Source organism: Varanus komodoensis, unplaced genomic scaffold, assembly GCF_004798865.1.
Source record: "Varanus komodoensis strain SLA01 unplaced genomic scaffold, ASM479886v1 scaffold26, whole genome shotgun sequence".
Lineage (NCBI taxonomy): Eukaryota > Metazoa > Chordata > Lepidosauria > Squamata > Varanidae > Varanus > Varanus komodoensis.
Window position 1 is genome coordinate 4,608,263 of NW_025335684.1, and position 21,785 is coordinate 4,630,047.

Below are 21,785 nucleotides of genomic sequence, written 5' to 3' on the forward strand. Positions count from 1 at the left end.
CGTTTTCCTAACCCTAACCCTACCCTGGTGCACACCCCTTACCCTAATATAGGGGTAAAGTTCCACTGAAAAGAGGGTGATTTTGAAAAAGCTCTCCTGGAGTAGCTCTTTCTGCACAGCTCATCATTTCTGCCCATTCTGAACACATTCCAACCATCAAAACCATGCCAGGACATCTCCTTTCTTGTAACTGGAGCGCTACTCCGGTGTACACTGGAGCTTTTGTGAATGCAAATCAGGTGCTGTGCTCTTGAGCTTTCTCCATTGTCCCCCTGAGTTCTCCTGGCCATTGCTTGAGAAAATAAATTCAACACAATACTGGAATCACTCTCAGAAACGATCTCCAGCAAAAAAATTCAGAAGTACCTTGAAATGGATAATTCAGGGATAGAGCGAACATGCCCAGGCTCCCTGGCTGGAATAAAATCCACATTGCTGTGTTGCAATCGATAGTAGACTAGTAAATGCCAGCTGAGACGGTGTACAAATTGTACCAAATCATGTCTACATGCTTATAGGTAAAAAGGAGTGCGGAGGGGGAGAGAGAGCGATCAATGCATCGGGGGCTGTTTTGAGCTCAGATTGGGACATCCCAAAGATGTTTAGTTTTCCGGATCCTGAAAATCCATGCTGCAAGGTGATGCAAGGGCCCCTCACACACTTGCTATGTGGAATTTGGAAAGCAACCGGACACCTCTGTGAGTGAAGCTCATGCTGAAGATGGAGTTCCTTTCCTGAATGGCTGCCATTCATTCTTATGGAAGGAAATAATGCTTAGTGGGGTGCAATGGAAAGAGGGCAAGCACTTATGTATCACCAGAAGGAGAGAGGAGGAGTTGTGTTTCATCGCAGCTGGGCGTTCATCCATCAGAGAAACGTTCCCCAAGCCACCCAATTCCCATCCTCCAAGATGCAGCCTAGTCATTCATAGCAGTGCTTGCAGCAGCTTTCGGAGAACCCTTGGCGAAAACATCCTCAGTGGTCCATCCTCTGGGGGGTCTCCCTTCCCTCCACGACGGCCACCAGCTGCTCTCCCTTCCTCTCATAGAGGCTGCCAATGGCTTGCCGCTACTCATCGCTGTCTCCCTGATCCGGCCAGATCAGGAAGGTGAGCAAGCAGGATGCCCAGGTGAAGAGGGGAGGCAACTCCTGGGGCTTTCCTCAGCACCCCACTGAGCCTACCTGTGAGGCCATCCCTGGGGAACGGAACCCCTTTAAACAGATGAAATGGATCTGAGAGCTTGTGAGCTGCACCGGTGAGTCCCTCAAGTTTCTAGTCCCCATGAAGTTCCCAGACCACTGACTCTCAGCGCCAGCTTCTCCACAGCATTGTTGTGCAGACAAAATGCAGAGGGTGACAACCACGTAAGGCCTCTTGGGCTCCTCGAAAGAGGAAAAAGGGGGTATACACAGGGCTTTTTTTGTCACAGAATGCACCAGAACAGTGTTCTGGTACCTTTTTTCCCAATGGATTTTACGAAGTGATTTTGAACCGGCGTAGCAGGTCAGCAGCAAACATCATTAACATAGTGCCTGCGGGCTGCTTCTGTGTCCGCGCCGCCCGGCTTGGGACGCTGCTCGGCTTGGGATTGGTGTGTGTGGTCACACGCTGACTGCTTACTGCAGGCGGTAACGTGAGCTCCGGCACATTTTTTTTTACAAAAAAGGCACAGAGTATACATACAGTAAAGGATTATCAAAGCAGCAAGTTGCACTAGTATGTTGTCAGCCCCGAGTGCATGAGCTGCTGGTGCAAGAGTCTGGCCCAAAGCAGAAACGGGAGCGGCCTGGAAGCGGAGTTCCCCTGCTTGCCCAGTCCCACGAGCTTTCCTGCCTCTTCAGTCGGTCTTGTGACAGAGGAAGTAGCGGACGGCTGAGGCAACCTGCGTGGAAGCTCACAACACCCAACATGTGATGCCAATTCGGACATATTACTAATACTGATGAAAGTCGTAACTCATGGTGGCAATTAGCTCCCGGGAGGAGGAGCAGGAAGGCGACCTGTGTAAAGAACTGTGTACACGGACTTGGCCCTCTGCCCCGCCAGCTCCTTTTTCCTTCCGTGCGGTGCCCTTAAAACACTGCAAGCAAGAACGGGCTGGATGTTGCTCATCTGTGGCTCAGCATGCATTTCCTGGTTAGGTGAACTTCAGGCGATGCTTTGCCAAGAAGCCTAAGGGGTGGTTGGAGGTGACCCAGAGATATCCAGCCCAGAGCATTCAGGCACGCTGAGAAAGGAACTGGCCACTCAGTTCTAGCGTTTTGGGATGCCGGCAATTTCCCCAGAAAAACTGGTGTGAGAGCAACACATGCTGGGATCGTATTTTGCAAACCAATCCAGACAATTACAAAATTTCAGTGACCCCTGGGCAAGGGCTGCACTTCCCGAACTCCTTTTTGGAAAAGTGGAGTGGGCAGAAACCTCTTCATCCCGTTATAAAGAATGGTTGCTCTTTAATGCCCTTTGAGTGGACAGAGGCAGCAACTGTTCAGTGGCAAGGGAGAGGCACTCCGTACATGCCTAGATGCATCTGTGTTTATTCTAAGATCTCACTTTTTAGGTGGTCCTTTAAAGAAAGGAACAGGTAAACCAAATGTGAGCAAAGATGGGAAGAGATGCTAGCAAACATGTTCAGCTCAAGTTGCTTGGATCAATTTTGTTTTATCCGCAGTGTGGGGTCCTGCTGCAGTCACCGCCCCCAAGATTCAACAGCGCAGGGGGAGCAAGAGCCAGAGGAAGGCAAGCAGGACTGACAGTTAGAAGGCCTCCAGCTGACCTGCCTCCAGGCATGAAACTCACGCTGGCATGGGGTTTTGCCGATCCACCTACATTTAACGAGGAGAGCACCTGGAGGGCTTCAGAGGTTCCCAGCTGCCTGGGGGGGGGGGCCTGAGAGGAGGCCTGTGTAGCTCTATTATGTGGCTGACACACCTCAGAGGACCCAAAGGAAGACCAGGCCAGTCCTGGGCCGGCCCACTTCCGCCAGCCTCATTTTCCAGGCGCAGCCGAGTCACGCCGAGCAGCCGGCCTCTGTGACAGAGCCGCTCTCCGCCAGGCATCCAACGCACGCCGAGCGGGAGAGCACTTCAAACCCAAGCCGCGCTTTCATTCGCTCAATCAGGGGGCTCTGAGTCGCGGCTCTCACCAACGACTGTCTAATCCTCTTTCTCCTGGCTCAGAAATCACAGACCGTGGCTCGGAGGGAGTGTGGAGGGGTGGCAAGGCTGCAAGAGACAATGGCACAACCCGGCAGCAGCTTCAGCGGCGGAGGCTTAGCCAACGAACGGCGTGCCGTCTGGTTGAAGTCCTGGGGGACCCAGGCCACGGCCCTCTGCACAGAGCTTTGAAGAGGAACTGAACTACAGCACTCCCTGCTTGGCGGGCCCTGCACAGAACAATCGGCTGAGAGAAATGGATGGACGGACACATGACTGGTTCCCTTGGGTCGCTGGCAGGGCCGGGCGGACTCGTTAAAACCTGTGCCGTCCACGGCTGGCAGGGCTCCGCGTGTCTTTTGTTCCATTCTGCATTCGTGGGCGGAAAAGGATCTCACACAAAAGTGCTCATGGGTTTTGGCACAAATCGGCATTTTCTGAAAATGAGCACCTTCCCTCCCCAGATATTCAAATACTCATGTGCATGTTCTAGTCTGTGGAGAGGGGAATGCACCGTTTGGTTGATTTTTTAAAAAAATCTATAATTAAATTTGCATATAAATTTTAAAAGCTGGCAAAAGGAAGACAAAGGAAAGACAAATGAATACCACCAAGGCCAAGCCTTGAGGTTGAACTTTTCCTTCCCGAGTGTTCCCCTTGTTCTAAGTATTTTTCATCTCCTCTCTTCTCTTCCTTTCTCCCAGTTAAGAAGGGGCCTCTTTAAAGGGTGCTTTTTCAAGGAAGGCTCAAAGGACTGCAGTCCTGATTAACAAAGTGAAGATGATAGCCTATAAGAGCCAAGAATGCATGTTTGACTTTAATACCTCATAATATGAAAACTCCAATACTTTGGCCACGGAATGAGAAGGAAGGACTCCCTGGAGAAGACCCTGATGCTGGGAACAATTGACGGCAAAGGAAGAAGGGGACGGCAGAGGATGAGGTGGCTGGATGGGGTCACTGAAGCAGTCAGCATGAGCTTAAGTGGACTCCGGGGGATGGAGGAGGACAGGAAGGCCTGGAGGAATGTTGTCCACGGGGTTGTGATGGGTCGGACGCGACTTCGCAACCACCAACAACAAATATGAATAGGCCGCAAGGCACACGCTTCTTTTTAAAGCAAGATGCTTTGTGCATCTCATTTAGAGCCACTTAATGCCCCCCAATAGCCAGAGGACCAAAGTAGAGGTGGGGGTTGCAGCCATAGGCTCCCCTCAGCCCCACCATGTTTATTAACAACACGGACTCAACTTGCATCGCCATACAAATCTAGCTGAAATGTCCATCTGCCAGCAAGAACACCCAGGCCTCACATCTCCATTGCTTTACTGAGGACTTCAAGGCTATTTCCCCTACAGCTATTCACTTGCAATCCTATACAAGCAGGACACGACAGTCTTGGACCCCTTTTCTCTCTAGGGTGCCCCATCAAACTGAACTTAGAAGCCAACTGTATGACAATGTAACTCAACCGTAACAAACAAGGACCAAAACAACACGGAAAGTTATCTTGTCAACAAAAAGCTGAACTTCAGCTGTACAAGAGCTGTTCCAGAGGTAAAACACGATCGCTTTAAAGAGGTTCTGGTCACAAAGATGGCGTGCCGGCCAGCTTGACTCAAGCAGAAGATGCAGCACTTCATACCAAGACACCCAAAGGTGCCATCCAGCCATGTCTGGGTGGGAAGAAGGGCCAACTACTCTCAGTATCTGCTCAGAAGCAAAACACACGAGGGTAAATAGACTTTAGCACATCACATGCCTCCACGTGATGTTTGTTCTATTAGTGACCAAACCCACAGGGAGGATGCGAGCCTGTTTTCATCAAGGTCTGAGAAAATTCCTTCCTGCCCTGGCTTTTTTTTTCAGAGCTTCTTAAAGTTAACAAACGCTAGGAGTCGCCCTCGATAAAACAAAGCATGCAAAGAGAGAGCAACTGCTTGCTCCCCTCTTATGAAACTTTTCTGTTGTGAAGAGTATAATTACTCACCTGTGGGTTTAAGGAGAAGAATGAGCTCAGGATCTTGCATGAAGTTGCACCATAAAGGTGTTTTGCTCTTTGCTTCCTCCAGCCAGCAGGTCCAGAGTTTGGTTGCAGGTTTGACAGGAATTCATAGCCCAGGGTCAAACCGACATGGTGAAATTTCAGGGTTGTCACGCTCACCTTGTATGCGCAACAGCTCAGACCGTGTGCCTTGTAGATGGAAAAGACCCAAAGGAAGAGGGCAGGGGGCGTGACGAGGTCCTACAGTGAAGTGAGCTTTGGACAGGAGCTGCTCATCACGACACCTTCCGGAGCCAACCTGCCCTCTTCTGCGCCCCCATTCAAGAGCCAGGCACCTGCGTTCTCGTGCCTCTGCCCACCTGAGCCAAAAAGCTGCCAGGACCAGAGGACGAAATTCCCTCTTGCCTTCCACGCTGATTTTTTGTCCTGGCTTTCTCTTGAGTAGCACTTGCAAAGAAGGCCTTTATGAGGATCAGGTGTGAGGCAGGCAGAACTGGCTTTCCTTGCACAAGATGCTTCCCTCCACGACACAGGTGCGCGCGTTGTAGCTCTTTAGAGCAGCTCCTATTTGTGCGTGGAGGCGAGATGCCCAAGATGAAGTCCATCCACGCCTAGCCCCTCATGGCAGCCGCCACCACCGCCCCATAACCGCCCCAGGGGCCCTCCAGCACCACTCCAGGGGAGAATCATTGGCAGGCAAGTCCGGGGGCCGCCAAGCACTCTTGGTGCGGGTCCGTGCGCTGCGGCTCCATTACCTGCGCGCTGACTCGCCTCTGGCCACGCCTCCCACCGCAGCCATTTTGTGATGGGGCGAAGCAGGCACGCTGGGAGTCTTGAGCTAACCAGGGTGAGGGATGTGAGAGAGCGTGCACAGTGGTTAGAGCCTTTGGCTGGGCTGGTGGACATCCAAGTTCTAGACATGGCGCTCACTATAGGTCAGGGACCCGTCCCAGCCTAAGCAGCCTCGCTGGGTTGCTGTTCTGAGGATAACGAGGATGCAGGCGCCTTGGGTCCCTTGCAAGAGGAAAAAAAGCCGAGCCATAAATACGCCAGTAATACACTTAAGGCAGCGGTGGGGCGCGAGGGCACTCCACAGGCACAGCTTCCGTTGGCGGGCGGCCCAGGCGTCGGCCCGAGTCCGCGGCGGCCACGCCCGGGCGCCGCGTCACCCGAGGAAGGAAAGCGGCCCGCAGAAAAGCGGAGCGGCTCGGCTCGCCCCGGGCAGCGAGACCCAGCCGAGCGCGGAGCCGGGGGCAGGATGGGGCTGCTCTCGGGCTGCGCCCTGGACGCCTGGGCGCTCGCCGCCGCCGCCGCCCTCCTCGCCCTGTGAGTAGCGGCGGGGGCTCTCCACGTGTCTGCGCGCCTGGGCCTGGGCGGGCTCGGGCGGGCGTGGAGCTGCCCTTCGGCGAGGAGGCCCGCTCGCCCGGGCCGGCCCCGCCTCGCCCTGGAAAGCCCCCGCTCGCGGCCGAGGCTGCCGCCGTCGCTCCGGGCTGCGCTCCGAGTTGGCGCCGGGGGCCAGCGCGCTGCGCCCTCGGCTCCGAGCGCCGCGCCACTTGCGACGTCAGAACCCACGATGCCGGATGCGACCCGGCGCAAGCGGGCCGGGGGGGGGGGGGCGCCTGGGCCCCCAGCCACGGGCGGCCACGCTGGCCCGCTGCAGGAAGCCCTCGGGACCGGGAGGCATGGACGGCCCGCTGGCGCGCCCGGCACCACATGCCGCGCCGATCCCTGCAGCCGCGAGGCCCCGCCACCCTTGCCGAGCGCGTCTGTGGCCGGAGAGGCGCCCCGACGCCCCCGGAGGTTGCCCAGGCGCGGGGCGAGCGGTTGCCCTAAGCACGCAGCGGGAAGGCGCTCCTGAAGAAGGCTCCTTCTCGAGCAGAGCCGCTGCGCCAGGCGTTGCGCCCCCGGGCAGCCCTGTCGTGCAGCGCTCCTTAAGGCCCGCACGCGACGCGCGGTTGCACGGCTGACCTTCCCTGCCTTCATCCCAAAGCAGAGAGAAGACGCTCTGATGGAGGGGAAGAGAATGGGGTGTTACTCCAGGGGAGAGAAGGCGGATGGGGTGGGTTGGAGTGAATTGCCCTTTCTTTGAGCCGCTGTTCTCCGTCGGGCCAACCAGCTTTCTGGGGAATGGCGCCTGGTTGGCCTCAGTGGCATTTCAAGAATGAGCACGTGCCGATTTCTGGAGAAAAAGAGTCCCTTTCTGTTCTAGCTTCATGTTAAGATTTGCATGATTACACCTGTGTAAGTTAACTGATTGTTTTGTGCATCACTATGATTTCTGGACAGCTGTGAAGGAAGAAACCTTTTCCTACCTGTGGCTTGCACCAAAACCAAGCAGGTGGATAGAGGTGGGATCCATCCACCCTTTGCCCGCTGTTCGCTTGCCTTTGTAGAAACCCAGCTGGGCTATGCCCTGTGGTGACCACTTGATTTGCCAACTGCAGTGATAAACATGTTGGAATATCTTGGTCTTTTAACCACCTTGCTTCCTCTTGGCCTGCAGATATTCTTGTCATTACACCTTTGAAACTGGCTTCCTTGCTAACTACTCTCATGGGTTGTCTTTCCAGCTATGGGATCTGGCCGTACAGTTTCTTTAGGAAGCTGGGAATTCCTGGACCAAGGCCCTTGCCTTTCATCGGGACCTTTTTCAGATACTGGAACGTGAGTGCATGGGTCTTCAGCCCAAGTTGAGTTTTGGATCCCTGCAATGGGGGCAGCCAAGCACAAATAGTCCAGGCCCCAAAATAACAGCGTACTTTAGCTTGAAGCGCTTCCTTCCAGCCAGCAAGGTTTAGGAAATCTATTGTCTCCCCCTTCACGGAATGCAGAGAAAAAATCTGGCCCAAGCAGACAAGATGTGTGGTTTTGCTCAGGGAGTCTTTGCAAGTTGGAGAAGGAAGCCCCACAGAGGTCAAATTGTCCCGCAAAGCCACTCGGCCTTTAACTTGCTTTTGGTGGACAAGCGTGTGATCACGTGTGTTATGGCCAAGCTCAGAGGAGGGACTGGGGTTGTGTGGCTCTGTATTCCCCTACCGATGTGACCCCTTTAGCTGAAGGATGCGTCACCTACTGCAGCCCACTCTGGGCAGGGGTATCCTTGAAGGGTGTCTGAAACTTACGGGAGCCCTGGCCATGAGCTGTCAGCAGAGGAATGCTGTTGGAATCCATGCGCTCCGTCTTCCGAAGGCCTGCGGTGGCTCTCGCTCCCTTTCTAGGCTGGACACCTGTCCTTTAATGCCCTTGCTGCTTAGAGTCTGTTTACCTTAAGGGAACACCTGGATCTTGCCCACGCAGCACAGACCCTTGGCAGGTACCCATTCACACCCGGGCTTGATGCCAGCCCTGTTTGCCCCGGTGTACCCAACTTGTATATACAAACCTCCTTCTGCAAACCAGGCATTCTAATAACCGCATTTGCAGCAATGAAGAATCGACCACCTTTGCATCTCTGGCGCAGATTGCAATCTACCTGCAGCCTGGGAGATATTCTGTGATTTAGTTTGGTATGCTGAGCCATAAAACCCAGCTTTATAAGTGGAATGTTACTCTCGGTGAAAGAGCTTTCGTTTCCTGCTTGGTTCTCTGACACTTCTTCTATCTTGGCAGGGGGTACTGGAGTTTGATCAGCAGTGTTATCAGAAGTATGGCAAAATCTGGGGGTGAGTTTCCTGCTGGGTGAAATCTCTGGAAGGAAGGGATGGGTCGAGGAACACAACTGGGGCGTGGGGTCGTACTGTTTGCAGATTCCTAAGTTAAGCACCCAGACTTGACTTATTTCCATTCAGGCATGTCACACCAAATCGAGGGGCATACCTCTGACCTCCGGGTGGTGTGTGAGAAGCCTGTGCGTGTACTGCAGCCAGAGGACAAAGATAAATCAGGGACAGAACAGGAAAAGCTGGAGTGCAGCCTTGACACTGAGGCCCTTCCCCTCCCAAACAGTCTCAGCACTCCTGATGCCCATTAAGCCCCTGCAAAGTATGTGAGTTTTCCTCCTTTTCCTGTTAGTCTCTGTCCTACAGCATTTTCACTAAGGACCTGTCTGATTTAATCTTTGCAAAGCGCTTTGTGGACTGTGAAGCTAAGGGGAGGTGCTGTGCGTGTTCCGGTGCAGAAAATGCCTCCACGGGCCAGTTTGGGGTAGCGGTCAGAGTGCTGGACTCGGGAAAGCCAGGTGCTATTTCCCACCTGGCCACGAAGCTCTCAGGGCAAGTCAGTCGGTCTCAGCTCAGCCTACCTTTCAGGCATGTCGTGAGAATGAAATGGAGGGGGGAGGAGGAGGAGGAAGAGAGGTGGGATAGCAAGATAAGTTAATAATAAGAACAAAACTGGTGTTGTAGGCCTTTCGTCTAAGGTGCACGGCCCTGTATCTTAAATAAAGGATAATTTTGCCCATGCCTTTGCTCCTTGGTTCCTCTTTACGGTTTCGTAAGGCTGGCGGTCAGGGTCATGTTTGTTCCACACCGGAGATCTTCAGCTGGTTCTCTTTATTCTGAGGGTTTTTTAAGGGTTGGACTTAGCCATGCTTAAACCCCATGAATTCAATGAAATGCAAGACGATCCCAACTTAGTCCCACTGTTTTAATGTTTTTTTTTCCCAAAACCTGACCACATCTCGATTCAATCCACAGCCTACCAGTTTCCTAGAAAAGCTTTTCAGCCATAAGGAACAGAACAGTTTTATTTATTTTCTGCATAAATGAAACATAGACACTACCCCAACTCCTGGACCACCTGATCTATTATAACTAAAGACGGGCCTCTGATCTTGGCTCTGCCTCTGAAAACAGTTACTGCATTCAAGCAAGAATTGCAAAGTTTCCTTTTCTTTTTGCAATTAGATTTTTCGACGGTCGCCAGCCAGTGATGGCTATTTTGGATCTTGCCATCATCAAAACCCTCCTGGTAAAAGAATTCTACACCCATTTCACCAACCGTCGGGTAGGTATCCACTGAGACATTTTCTGTGATAATTCTTGGCTCTGCAAAATATATTATACTTACCGTGAACGAGTCTCAGTACTCACTGTGAACGAGACCAACGAATCACAGGCAGGAGGTCTTTGTTTTGTGTAGCCAAGACCACCCTAAGCCAGACGGAGCAGCGTGCTCCAGTTCTCACGCCAGCGGCTTTTTGCAGCGTGCGAAGTCCACAATTCTGGGCCTGCCCGTCTGCAGGTAAACACCACTTCCAGGCTGGCCAAAGTATGGTTCCCAGGCGATACCTGCTTCAAATTCCCCAAAACAATTAGTAGCATTAGTCGTGGTTAAGAGCATGGGACTGGGACTCAGAGGATCTGGGTTCGAGTCCCCACTCAGCCATGGAACCAACTGGGGGACTTTGGGCCACTCACAGACTCTCAGCCTAGCCTACCTCACAGGGTTGTTGTGGGGATAAGATGGAGGAAGAGGAGGATGTAAATCTTCCCCATTTTGTTCTCACAACAACCCTGTGAGGTAGGTTAGGCTGAGAGTCAGTGACTGGCCCAAAGGACCTTTTCCTGTCCAAATGTGCACAGCCTAATTCACAATAATATTTTTTTATTTATTTATTTATTAAAACATTTTTATGCCGCCCCATTCGCCAAAGCCTCGGGGCGGCTTACAACAAATAAGTTAAATAACATTTTAAAATATGTACATTAAAATAAATTACAAATATACAATATAAAATAAGCCGCCCTGGCCAGAAAAATTCAATAATATTAACATTTAAAATGCTGCTTGAATAAAAAGGTCTTCGCCTGGCGCCAAAAAACAAATAAGGATGGCACCAGGCGGACCTCTCTGGGGAGTGCATTCCATAACTTAGGCGCCACCGCAGAGAAAGCCCTCCTCTGAATACTCACCCTCCTAATTTCTTTCACGAAGGGCTCCCTGAAAAGGGCCTCTCCTGCTGATCTCAGGGGGCGGCTGGGCATATATGGATGTGATGTGTGAGTCAGCATCTGGCCCTGTGTGAAAACACAGTGGGTAAGAATTACAGCTGCAGCTCACGTCCACGAAGATTTTTTCTTTATACTATGGGCTTCATAGGACTTTGGTTTGAATGGAGATCTGGACACCTCGGTTGTGATCGCTAAGGATGAACAGTGGAAGAGAATTCGCACCATCCTGTCTCCGTGTTTCACAAGTGGGAGATTGAAGGAGGTAAGTACGAAGCCTACAAATTCTGGATGTGACATGTTTTCACCATTTCCGGACCAGATTCCACTTTGAACAGCTCCTTTTCAAAAAAGATTTTTAAAACAAAATCCCTCAAATGTACTGATGCTTAGACATTCTGCTTTGAGCAAATTTGCTCCAGCTCACCTGAAAAGGAACTTGTGCATCTTGCAGAAGATTCTGCATTATATTCTAGGATGCATAATGATAGGTGTGTGAGACTGCCGGCCAGGTCTGTGGGCCACACCTGTTGCCAGGTATAAACACTGTGCAAGCAAAACTGGCATCCAACCCTTCGCTCAAGGACGTGACACAGATTACAAGTGTCCTCAATATTCATGATTCCATTTCACGGATGTCCAAAGAATCTGGTTCTCGTTTTAGATGTTTCCCATCTTCAGCCATTATGGGAAAATGTTGGCGAAGCACGTCGAGAAGAAAGTGGAAAGCGGTGAACCCATAGACATGAAAGAGTGAGTCACACCAATGGCACTGATGGGAAATGGCCCATTTTACGATGAAAACAAATTACCTAAAAGTCCATGAAGGATTGTCTTGAGCTGCCAGTTCAGCAAAATTATGGGATGGCGAGCTTTCCAGGGCACAGACAGTAGTTGCGGAAGAGATGTGTTGATACTTGCCCATGTGAAATAATAAATACATTTCTGTATGTAGGAAATAAATTCATATGAACATATGGGGCAAACGAGAACACGAGTCAAAGATTAGCAATGCAATCCTATGCAAGTTTAGATGGGAAATCATCTAGCGTGGATGGTCAGTCAGCAAGCAGCCGGGTCTAGGACTTTTCCCTCTCTAAGAGTGCATAGGATTGCACTTTAAGATAGCCTACAATATTTTCTTTGGGACGTATAATCTTTAAATAAATTTTAAATTAAAAACAACATCTCTGCTGCATCTGTCTAAAGAGAATATTGCTGGGGTGTAAATGTTTATTTGATTTCGTCATTTTATGTTTTGAAAAATGATTTCTTGGTAAGAACATACTTTGTATCGTGAAAATATAGCAGTATTCTGTTTTTGAGATGAAAGTGGGAGGTAATAAAATAGAAATGCTGTAAGGCAGTTGAATGATGTGTGATTTTTTTTAACCAGTTTTTGAAGCCCCTTTAAAATAAAACGTCGTTAACTTAGAGCTGGGTTCAGACGGCCCGAAGTAACCATGGGAAGGTTGTTTCTGCTGTGGGGCTTTTCTCTGAAAATGACTCATGCTGGAGAACCCCTTCACTTTCAACGTCTTCTTCCGCTCTTCCCCTCCCTGCAGCATCTTCGGCGCCTACAGCATGGATGTGATCACCAGCACCTCCTTCAGCATCGAGGTGGATTCCATCAACAACCCCAATGATCCTTTTATCGCTCACATCAAGAAGCTCCTCAAGTTCTCCATCCTCAACCCGATGATCATCTTGATTGGTATGGTGCCCCGTGAGCCCTCTGGGATCCCTTCCCCTTTTACAGTGGCGGTGGTGGAAGTGTCTCTTGCAGATTTCTCAAATGGAAAAAATAATACCATGCCGTTGCTGAGTGTCATCCTGTTTATGGGAAGCCTAGGAATGAATGCCCCCAAGCCCAGCTTTTGCAAATGCGATGCCAGGGCTTCCCTGATGGAATCGCTCCATCTTTGATTTGTGCCTGCAACTTTCCCTTGCATAATGCTCTTCTCCAGGAAATCTTGTCTTCTCGTGATCTGCCTCAAATACAACAGCTTCAGTTTGCTCGTTTTTGCTTCCAGGGCAACGTCTGGCTTGATGCAGCCAATTCATACATGTTTACATAGAGATCTAAATTGATGTTTCATGCAGCTGCTACCATACAATGCAGACTTGGCCATACCTACTCCCATTTATTTTATTTTTTATTTATTATTAAACAGATGGGCTTGGCCATATGTAACTGCCTTTTTTGTAAGGCCATATGATGTGAGGATTACGGTTTTCCCTTCCTCCAAGGACCCCGTAGCTCTCTGTGTGAGTGACTTCCCACCTCCATCCTCAGAAGAGCCCTGTGAGGGAGGACAGGCTGAGCATGATCGGCCTAGTGTCCAACCAGGACTTCAAATGGGCTGACGGGGACGCCAAAATTACGCTTTCTTGCTGGGGTCGCAGCTTTGGTGCACTCTCATGAAATACCCCTTTGCTCTTCTGTTTTCCAGTTGTCTTCCCATTCCTTACACCACTCATGAATAAACTGATATTTTCCCTGGTGCCTCCCACCTTCATCAACTTCTTCATTGATGTTGTCAAAAAAATCAAGAAGGACCGGCAAAAGAACGATCACACGGTCAGTTTGGCGCCCGCCTCCCAGTTTCGCGACTCTGTAGTCATTCCTGTGTTTGATGGTTGCTTTCGAATATTCTGCACCCAGAGATGCTCAGCTCCAAACCTGACCCTTGATTGCTCAGTACTGGGCTAAGCAGACCTCATTTGATGGCTCCGTCCAGGTTAACCTCAACGTTTGTGCCTCTTCCTTTGCAGAACCGAGTGGACTTTCTGCAGCTCATGGTTGACTCCCAAATTTCTGGTGACATCACTGATAAAACAAATTCCTATAAAGGTAAATACACAGATTCCCCCAGTTTGGGGTATGATTGGGGTCAGCAAAGTTCTGGGGGAAAAGCAGTAGATTTTGAGAAGCAAAGAGGCTGTAGAACAGAAGGCAGTAATGTTTGAGTATCATGCTTTGGAGCTGAGAAGGCTCCCCGTAGAGACTTTCCGTCTTTGCTTTGGGGTGGTGTGCATTTTGCCTGGGTTTGGATTTGAGTGTAGGGTACAGGATTAGGGTTTCCCCTGGGGTTTTGTGTGCGTGTTTGGCTGGTGTGATGTTCTCCCAGGTCAGCTGGGAGCACGTCCCACTGAACGCACATAGGATTGCACCGCTAACGCCCATGGTATGGAAGCAGGGGGCTTCCTTGGTGCATAGGTATTTGTGGGGGATAAGGATGTTCCCTAGTCTGTATTTTAGAAGTTCCCATTATGTTTTTCACCAAAAAGCCTCAGCGCTGAGATGGTGACCGTGGAAGGCACTGCAGGCATTCTCGGCCATGATGCTCCTGGTTTTACGGCCGGTGGGACTATCTCCACTAGTGCAGTGTGGAACTCACCTGCGCTGTCTTATAACCCGGTGAAAAAGCCCAGCTTTTAGTACTTCAAACCTCCCTTCGGCTAGAGATATGGCCATTGCAATTTGTCATACACAGGGAGAAAAGCCATCGGATGTAGGGATGCAGGCTAGTTTGGGGCCAGCCAAAGGTGAATTTGAGACACGTTCTGTAGCTACACAGTGCAACACCTGGTCCCACCTGGCTTGTTATGAGCTGCTGCTTGAAAAGATTAAGGTACAGTTTGATGGTGGTTCCCCGTTTATTTTCTCCCCGTGTTTCTGCAGCTCTGACGGACAAAGAGATTGTGACCCAGGCCATTGTCTTCATTTTTGGGGGCTACGAGTCCAGCAGCACCACCCTCAGCTTCCTCTCTTACTCCCTGGCCTTGCACCCAGATGTTCAGCAGAAGCTGCACGAGGAGGTAGACAAGGTGCTTCCCAACCAGGTGAGAACATCTCTGATGGGCTCCACAGCTCCTGTTAAGAGAAGACTCATCGGTTGTGCAACAAGGAACATTTACAGTGGGGTGAAAGAGCAGTTCTGGAGTCCTTGGAACTAGTGAGGTGATCCAGAAAGTACGATGATGGTTTTCCTAGAAGGGTTAAATGTGAGAATGTATATGGAAAGAGGTAGAGAAGGGATGGACCCAACCATTGAACTTCACCGATAGTTGTTGTCCATTTGAACTCAGCAAAATTTGCTGCTGCTGCTGCTGTCGTCGTCATCTCCAGCTATGGTGAACCGATGAACAGAAGTTTTCCGGCGTGTCTTGTCCTAGTCAGCTCTTGAAACTCGAAGCTGTGGTGGCTTCTTTTGTGGAGCCAGCTCACCTCAGATTTGGTCAGTCTTTTCTTCTCCTGCCTCTGATTTGTTTAGCATGATGGTCTTCTCTGGACTGGAAATTCAGCTTAATTCATAAGCTGAAAGAAACTTATGAAGAGAAAAAAATCAGAACTTTATTTTAAGACTACTTTAACAGGACCTGGACAGTCCTCAATAAAAGTATGCTAAGTATTCCTGTCTTCTCTAGCTTTATTACCAAATGGCCAGAAAATTTGAAAGCCATCTGCCAAACAAAAAAGAAAAAGAAAACCTCAGTGTAATTCTCTGTGAGTAGTTTGTTTCTGTGTTTATTTTGTCAAATAAAAACCTTTTCTTTCTTTGTTGGAACCTGGAAAATCGAAGAGCCGAGATGCCTGGTGGGCAGGAACTGGGTTCTACTTTAAGACAACAATTTATCCCGTTTAAGCTTTTGAAGCCCCCATGAGCTCGCTCTGGTAATCTGAGGCATTTCGGGAACCCCATCCAATAGAATGTCTCTCAGGTCATGGTCCGATGTCGAATACCGTCAAAAAATATTTCTGGATCGCCTATGATGAGCAGAATGCATTATTTCTTTTTGGCAGGCTTGTCCTACCTATGACGCAATTCTTCAGATGGAGTATCTTGACATGGTGGTGAATGAAACCCTCCGGCTGTACCCTCCAGGAGGACGGCTCGAAAGAGTTTGCAAAAACACTGTGGAGATCAATGGGGTGACCATCCCGGAAGGAACCGTCACCGTAATCCCCACATACGTCCTACACCGTAGTCCAGAATATTGGCCGGAACCGGAAGAGTTCAGGCCGGAGAGGTAGATTGCAAGGAAGGAGGTTCTCCTTGTCTCAAAACTGGAAAATAAAAAAGTACCAACAGAAAGAAAGAAGGGAGCAAATAAGATGGCTATTCCCACCTAAATAATGCATTTATCATTGTTTGACATCTAGTGTCTGCAACACCACATAAAGTCTATTTTATGATTACACCCATAAAATGTTCATGGAACTTAATTAACTGTATTGGAGCAAATGACACCTAAGCTGGCTTTTGCAGCTGAAACATTGGCCTGGTTTTATGTCCAGCTATCAAAAGAAGAGCTGCAGGGCATTTGGCACCCAGCCACACGGTTACGCAGTCCAGATGCATGCAGAAAATTAAACTTAAGCGTTCAGTTTTTCTGGTACAAAAGTTTCCCTGTTCAAAAGCCATTTCTCTGGTCAAAGCTTTAAAGATCATAAAAGAACTGGTGCTGCTCAGAGAAGGGGCAGGTTTGCTTCGCATCAAAATAAAATGATCTCTGGGCGCAATCCAGCAGCCAATGCTCTTGACATTCAAGGTGCTTAGCAAAAGCAGGTCTGGTACCAGCCACATACAAAAGGAATGAAGCTTGCATCACTGTCGCTAATGGAGGATAAGTGTGCCATTGTTATTAGCTGTTGTAGTCAAATGGTGGTATACTTGAGTGTCAAGTGGCCAGTGCTGAAATACCTGAGTACCAAATAGTAGAAATAAATTAGAGCAGCTGATGAAACTGGGCCTTTACTTACAAGCTTTCCGGAGACATCCAGTTGGGTGTTTTTGTAGAAACAGTGCTGGTCAGATAGACCTTTTCATCAGATCCAGCAGGACAACTCTTAATGAGGCTTTAAAATAATAAACATGATCTATTTTAAAAAGTAAAGTCACAATACTATGTATGTTGACAGGAAAAAACCCTACGACTCCAAGTGTGTAGCTTAAAATAGAGATCTGGACATGTTGCACTAGTAGCATTGAGAAAACTGTGTGTCTTTGTCATATAGTCCAGAGAATTAAAATAACCTGCAAAATATAATTTAGGCAAGAGCTTAGGTAAAGCAGTACAGTTTGACTAAAAAGCAAGATATTGTTCAGACGGGAAATGTTGAGCAGCCATATAAGTATTCCAACTAATAAGCAAGAATTTTTCCAAACAATGTTCAGCTGCCATATGAAAGGAACTAATAAGTGAGAGGTAATTCAGCTGAAAGACTTAATTGTGCTATAAACAGTTTTCCCTTAGTGCATTGTATCCCTTGTTCTTTTCCACTGATAATCTGCATTAGTAACACAAGAGCATCAGTGGAATATTTTGACGGAATTGTACATTCTCAGAATGTAAGCATAAATTCCAGTCTTCATAATATCCCATGCATCTGTGAATTCTTTCCCCTTCTTCTGGGTTCTTATCCGATGCATTTACTTATCCACAAGTAGAACGTTCCCTATCGTTTTCATCCAGAGAGTAATAAAGCTAATCTTAAGTTAATAAATTCCCTGCAGATGTCACGAATCTGACTCACCTTTCCCCCTAGAACTGAAGGAACAACGCTGTTTAAAGTTGCCTCTTGTACCCCTGAGCAAATCGTACACCTCTCTCCTGATTTGCAAACAGGTTCAGTAAAGAGAACAGGGAAAGCATGGATCCATACATCTTCATGCCCTTTGGGGCAGGTCCCCGGAACTGCATTGGGATGCGCTTTGCTCTCCTGGTCATGAAGGCCGTGGTGGTGGTCTTGCTGCAGAACTTTTCTTTCCGAACCTGCAAAGAGACAGTGGTAAGCCGGGAGTTTTTACTTCATTTCCCAAGCAAGGCAAACTGCTCCAGAACTGCCCAAGTGCTTGGAAAGGTTCGTTCCCAAAAAGCCAGTAGCTGATTCTTGCATATACATCCTGCACCCGTTTGTTGTGAGCTCAGTTAAAATCCTGCCGGGTTAACAGGGTAGCAGGTAAGGAAAGCAAGAACAGAAGTGAAACAGGAGTTTGCTCTCGAGAGGCATCATCTCCCAGCACAATCAGACAATAACTCCTAAATTCAGATGCCCTGATTCCTTTAGAATTCAGGTCTGGTAGGAAAGCACGGGGTGCAGCTTGCCCTGGAGGTGGGGCAGGTCCCAATGGATGGTGTTGGCCCAGCTCAACTGAGAGCATCTTTTGCTGCCAGCAGAAGTGCAAAACTAATTCTTAGGCACAGTTCCAGGTGCTCTTTAACTGCTGCAGAGGGTGTGCAGGAGAGGTGAATGAACGGAAGACAATAAAATCACTGGGAAGACATTTTTGTCTATTTATTTGTTTAAAACTTTTCTATACCGTCCCATCACAGATGCCTTGGGACGGTTTACAACACCATAATAAAATATAAAATATAGAGTAAGAGTAAAAAGTAGCACAGTATCCAGTGTTCAGTGTAAAACCACAAATAAAAACAATTTAACAATTAAAATATTGGGAGAATAACAAGGTTTTTGCCTGGTGCTGAAAGGAAAGAAGTGTTGGCACCAGGCGACATACGGCGTGTTGTGGTGTGTTGTGTTTTGTGGTGTGTGTTTTCCAGTTGTTTCCAGTGATGTCTGCTGATGGTTTCCTCCCATTATGTTTCGCTTTCTCTTTCTTTCTATTAAAGATCCCCATGGAACTGAACACCAGGGGCTTTCTGAAACCCAAAACGCCCATCATGCTGAAGTTGGTTCCCAGAACCACCACTGGACCTGAAGAATAGAGGAACTGGACAGAGCTCCCTCCTTTTTTCCACACCACATCACATGGGACTAGTAACTTGAATGACCAACCGAAAATCACATATGGGAGACCAGCTTTAGTTCTCAGAATTATGGATTTTTGTATACAGAACCGAATGGAGGGAGTTGTCATTTTCATCAGCAAGGCTAGACACATAGAATACTCTTCATTTACGTGGTAATCAACAATAAGGGAATAAGAGATCTAAATAAGTGTTTACAGGTTTAATTACATTTTATCCACTCGGGAGGACATGATGTTTATTTTTATGCAACTCTTTTCCCAGAGACCCCCAAAGCAGCATATAAGGAAATGCTTATTATGTATAATATTATACATAATATTATGTAAAATATTATGTATTTTACATAATAAAGCCACCTAAATGTAAATTGTGACAAGCACATCGTGTTATGGTCTGTACATATGGACATGCTGTTTAATTTCCTGTAAAACAGGGCAGTGAAGGGGCCTGACATTTACAATGCTTTGTTAGCCTCAGTCTGGGATCACTGGGAACTCCCGGAGTCACACAACAAAGCTGTGAACACTCAATTTTCTGGGCCACTGAATGCTCCTTCCCCAACCTTTAGGGAAGAGTCCTGTTGCTTGTAAGCCCCCAAACTCGGAGGCGCACGGTCTGCACCCCCTCCGTATTTTGGTGGATGGGATTTTGGAGGGTTGTTCCATTGGGAAAGAGGAGGGGGCTGATGGACGTGTCAGGATAGCTCATATCCCAGCCTCTCAAATCAAATAACAACAAGGGCCTCCACTCCTTGCTCCGTAAATGCCACCTTTTCCCTCTTTCAAACGTTCTCTCCCCAGATCTATAATACATTTTTATTTATTCTGGGGAAATTGTCATTAAAAAAACCCCAAACCCCCTTTCCACAGCACTGAAGTTTTCAGCAAAAGAAATTAACAGACATGTTTTGCACCTGACTTCTGGAGTATTGTATTTTATATGCCACTTTAATGTTTTCTTGATCTGTCACCGGGACAGCTTGTGTTCAAAATCAGGCTTAAAATATGCTACCTAAATCAGTAAACAGCTCACCGTTTAATGGAACGGCAGCCCGGATCACGCTGCCCTGTGGCAGTTCTCCAGCCTTGAATGGTGGGCATAAGACGTCTCGTTCTCCATCCATCGCATCGTTGCTGCGCAGATGGCTAAGCAAAACGTGCAGTGGAGGCTCTTGCCGGAAGAAGGCTGGGTGGAGACGCAGAGGTCCTCTCAAGAATATAAGAAAACATCGAAACAGCGCGAGTCGGAAGGGGTCTCCCGGGCCATCTAGTCTGACCCGCGGCTCCAGCCAGCTCCACTCACGACATGCCCACCGTGTGCATGTCCAGCCGATCCTCCAACACCCTCACCAGTGGGGCCTCAACGATCTCCCGTGGAAGCCCATTCCATAGCATCCATACCTGGGTGGCCACCTTCCTCCACCCACCACCCAGTGGGTCTCTGGTGCTTTTAAAGAGTTCCCTGATAGACAAGTGGGGAAATAGACGAAGCTGTGAAGCAAGGATCCATGCAAGATGCCTTTTTAGAGAGTTCTCTCTCAGACACGATTGGAAATACGTGTATAGCCATGTACCCTTTGCATTTCTTTCCTCCAGTAAATCCCAGCCCAGGTCTTAAAAGTTTCTCCAATCCACCTCTCCAGGCTTCTGCAGCTACTTTAGAATAGCATTTCCTGTTGTGGTAGCCCAGCCACGGAGTGGACTTCTGAAAGAGGCTGGTATTTACACTGTACTCCATCCAATACCAGCCAAAATCCTCCTATTCCCAGGCATCTCTCCAAGAGTCTTCATTTCAATCTGTCTGAAATCCTGTTCCCTGTATTTTAAAACCTTATATAGCTGCTAAGGCTTTTGCTGAGTTTTATTTCGATTTTACACTGTAGCTGTAAACTTTGGGGTGTTTTTACTGTATCTCCTGCTGTATTTGATGTTTTTAAATTGCTGTGAACTGCCCGGAGAGCTTCAGCTCTTGAGTGGTATAGAAGTATGATAAATAAAAACTCTGTCTTTCATTTTTTGGCCCCGAGAAGATTTTCTGAGGTGGCTCAGGGAGAAGGCTGGCTTGGTCCTTCACTTCCCAGCCATGATCACAGTGAAAAGCCGTCTTGCATGCTGTACCAAACACCAGAAATAAGAGCTTCTGTTGGTACCAGTGGGAATTCTTTTCTATCACAAATTGCAGCTCGCTTGCTTGTGCGCGCGCTCTCTCTCTCTCTCTCTGGTTTTTGTCAAGATTGTGACAAGAAACAGAAAGGTTCAATTCCCATCTTAACATGCTGTGACCCCAATAGAAATCTCAACCCCCCGCACCTAGGATTAATGCTTTTAAAAATATCACCATGGTTGCAAAGCATGCACTTAACATAATGCGTACTTAGGAGCTGAGAGATGCTAATCGCTCACCTGTGGATAACTAATCTATTAGATTCCGTCTTCTCTGTGCTTGTTGTTGAAGACATACCTTAAATTGTACTGTTACAAGAGCTCTTCCTCTCGTTTCCTTTCCTTGTGAAATTATTCCTAATTCTTACTTTATTTTGCATTAAGCTGCCCCCCAGACTTTCGGCTGCATCCTTTCCGGGATGGGGCTCCTGACATGGCTATTTTGGGGCCCCCTTGCCATGGGAAGGGGAGCCCAGAATTTCCAAACAGCTTCCAAAAATGTGAGTGATGTACAAATGTAGAACATCTGTGAGGGGAAAGCTGTATCCTGAATACCACCTGAGGGCTTTGAAAGTCACCCAGCTAGTGGCTCTGCTACCACATCTTATGGCGGTGAATTCCCTAAATTAAGTGTGTAGTGTGTGAAGAAGCACGTTTGTCAATCCACTACAAAACCATTTCATTGGATGACCCTGAGTCCTAATCCAATGAAGGAACAGCTCCATTCATGCTCTCTACATCAAATAGAATTTTATAAACCTCTATCCCGCTTCCACGCCAGACCTTTCTGGC

General features: G+C 48.5%; 1 protein-coding gene across 1 annotated transcript; it reads left to right on the forward strand.

Moving 5' to 3' along the window:
• Positions 1–6,345: 6,345 nt before the first annotated feature.
• LOC123025117 (cytochrome P450 3A24-like) lies at positions 6,346–20,851 on the forward strand. Its single transcript, XM_044433624.1, has 13 exons — positions 6,346–6,487; positions 7,732–7,825; positions 8,771–8,823; positions 10,006–10,105; positions 11,201–11,314; positions 11,714–11,802; positions 12,615–12,763; positions 13,503–13,630; positions 13,825–13,903; positions 14,735–14,895; positions 15,857–16,083; positions 17,683–17,845; positions 18,691–20,851. The coding sequence occupies exons 1-13, from the start codon at positions 6,420–6,422 to the stop codon at positions 18,784–18,786; spliced, it is 1,521 nt and encodes a 506-aa protein (XP_044289559.1). The 5' UTR covers positions 6,346–6,419; the 3' UTR covers positions 18,787–20,851.
• The last annotated feature ends 934 nt before the right edge of the window (positions 20,852–21,785 follow it).

Bases quoted from the DNA above. Each gene is read 5' to 3' on its own strand.
- LOC123025117 (XM_044433624.1), top strand. From the start codon at position 6,420: ATGGGGCTGCTCTCGGGCTGCGCCCTGGACGCCTGGGCGCTCGCCGCC. The intron at 11,803-12,614 runs GTGAGTCACACC...CCCTCCCTGCAG, and splicing joins GAACCCATAGACATGAAAGA to CATCTTCGGCGCCTACAGCA. The intron at 14,896-15,856 runs GTGAGAACATCT...TCTTTTTGGCAG, and splicing joins ACAAGGTGCTTCCCAACCAG to GCTTGTCCTACCTATGACGC.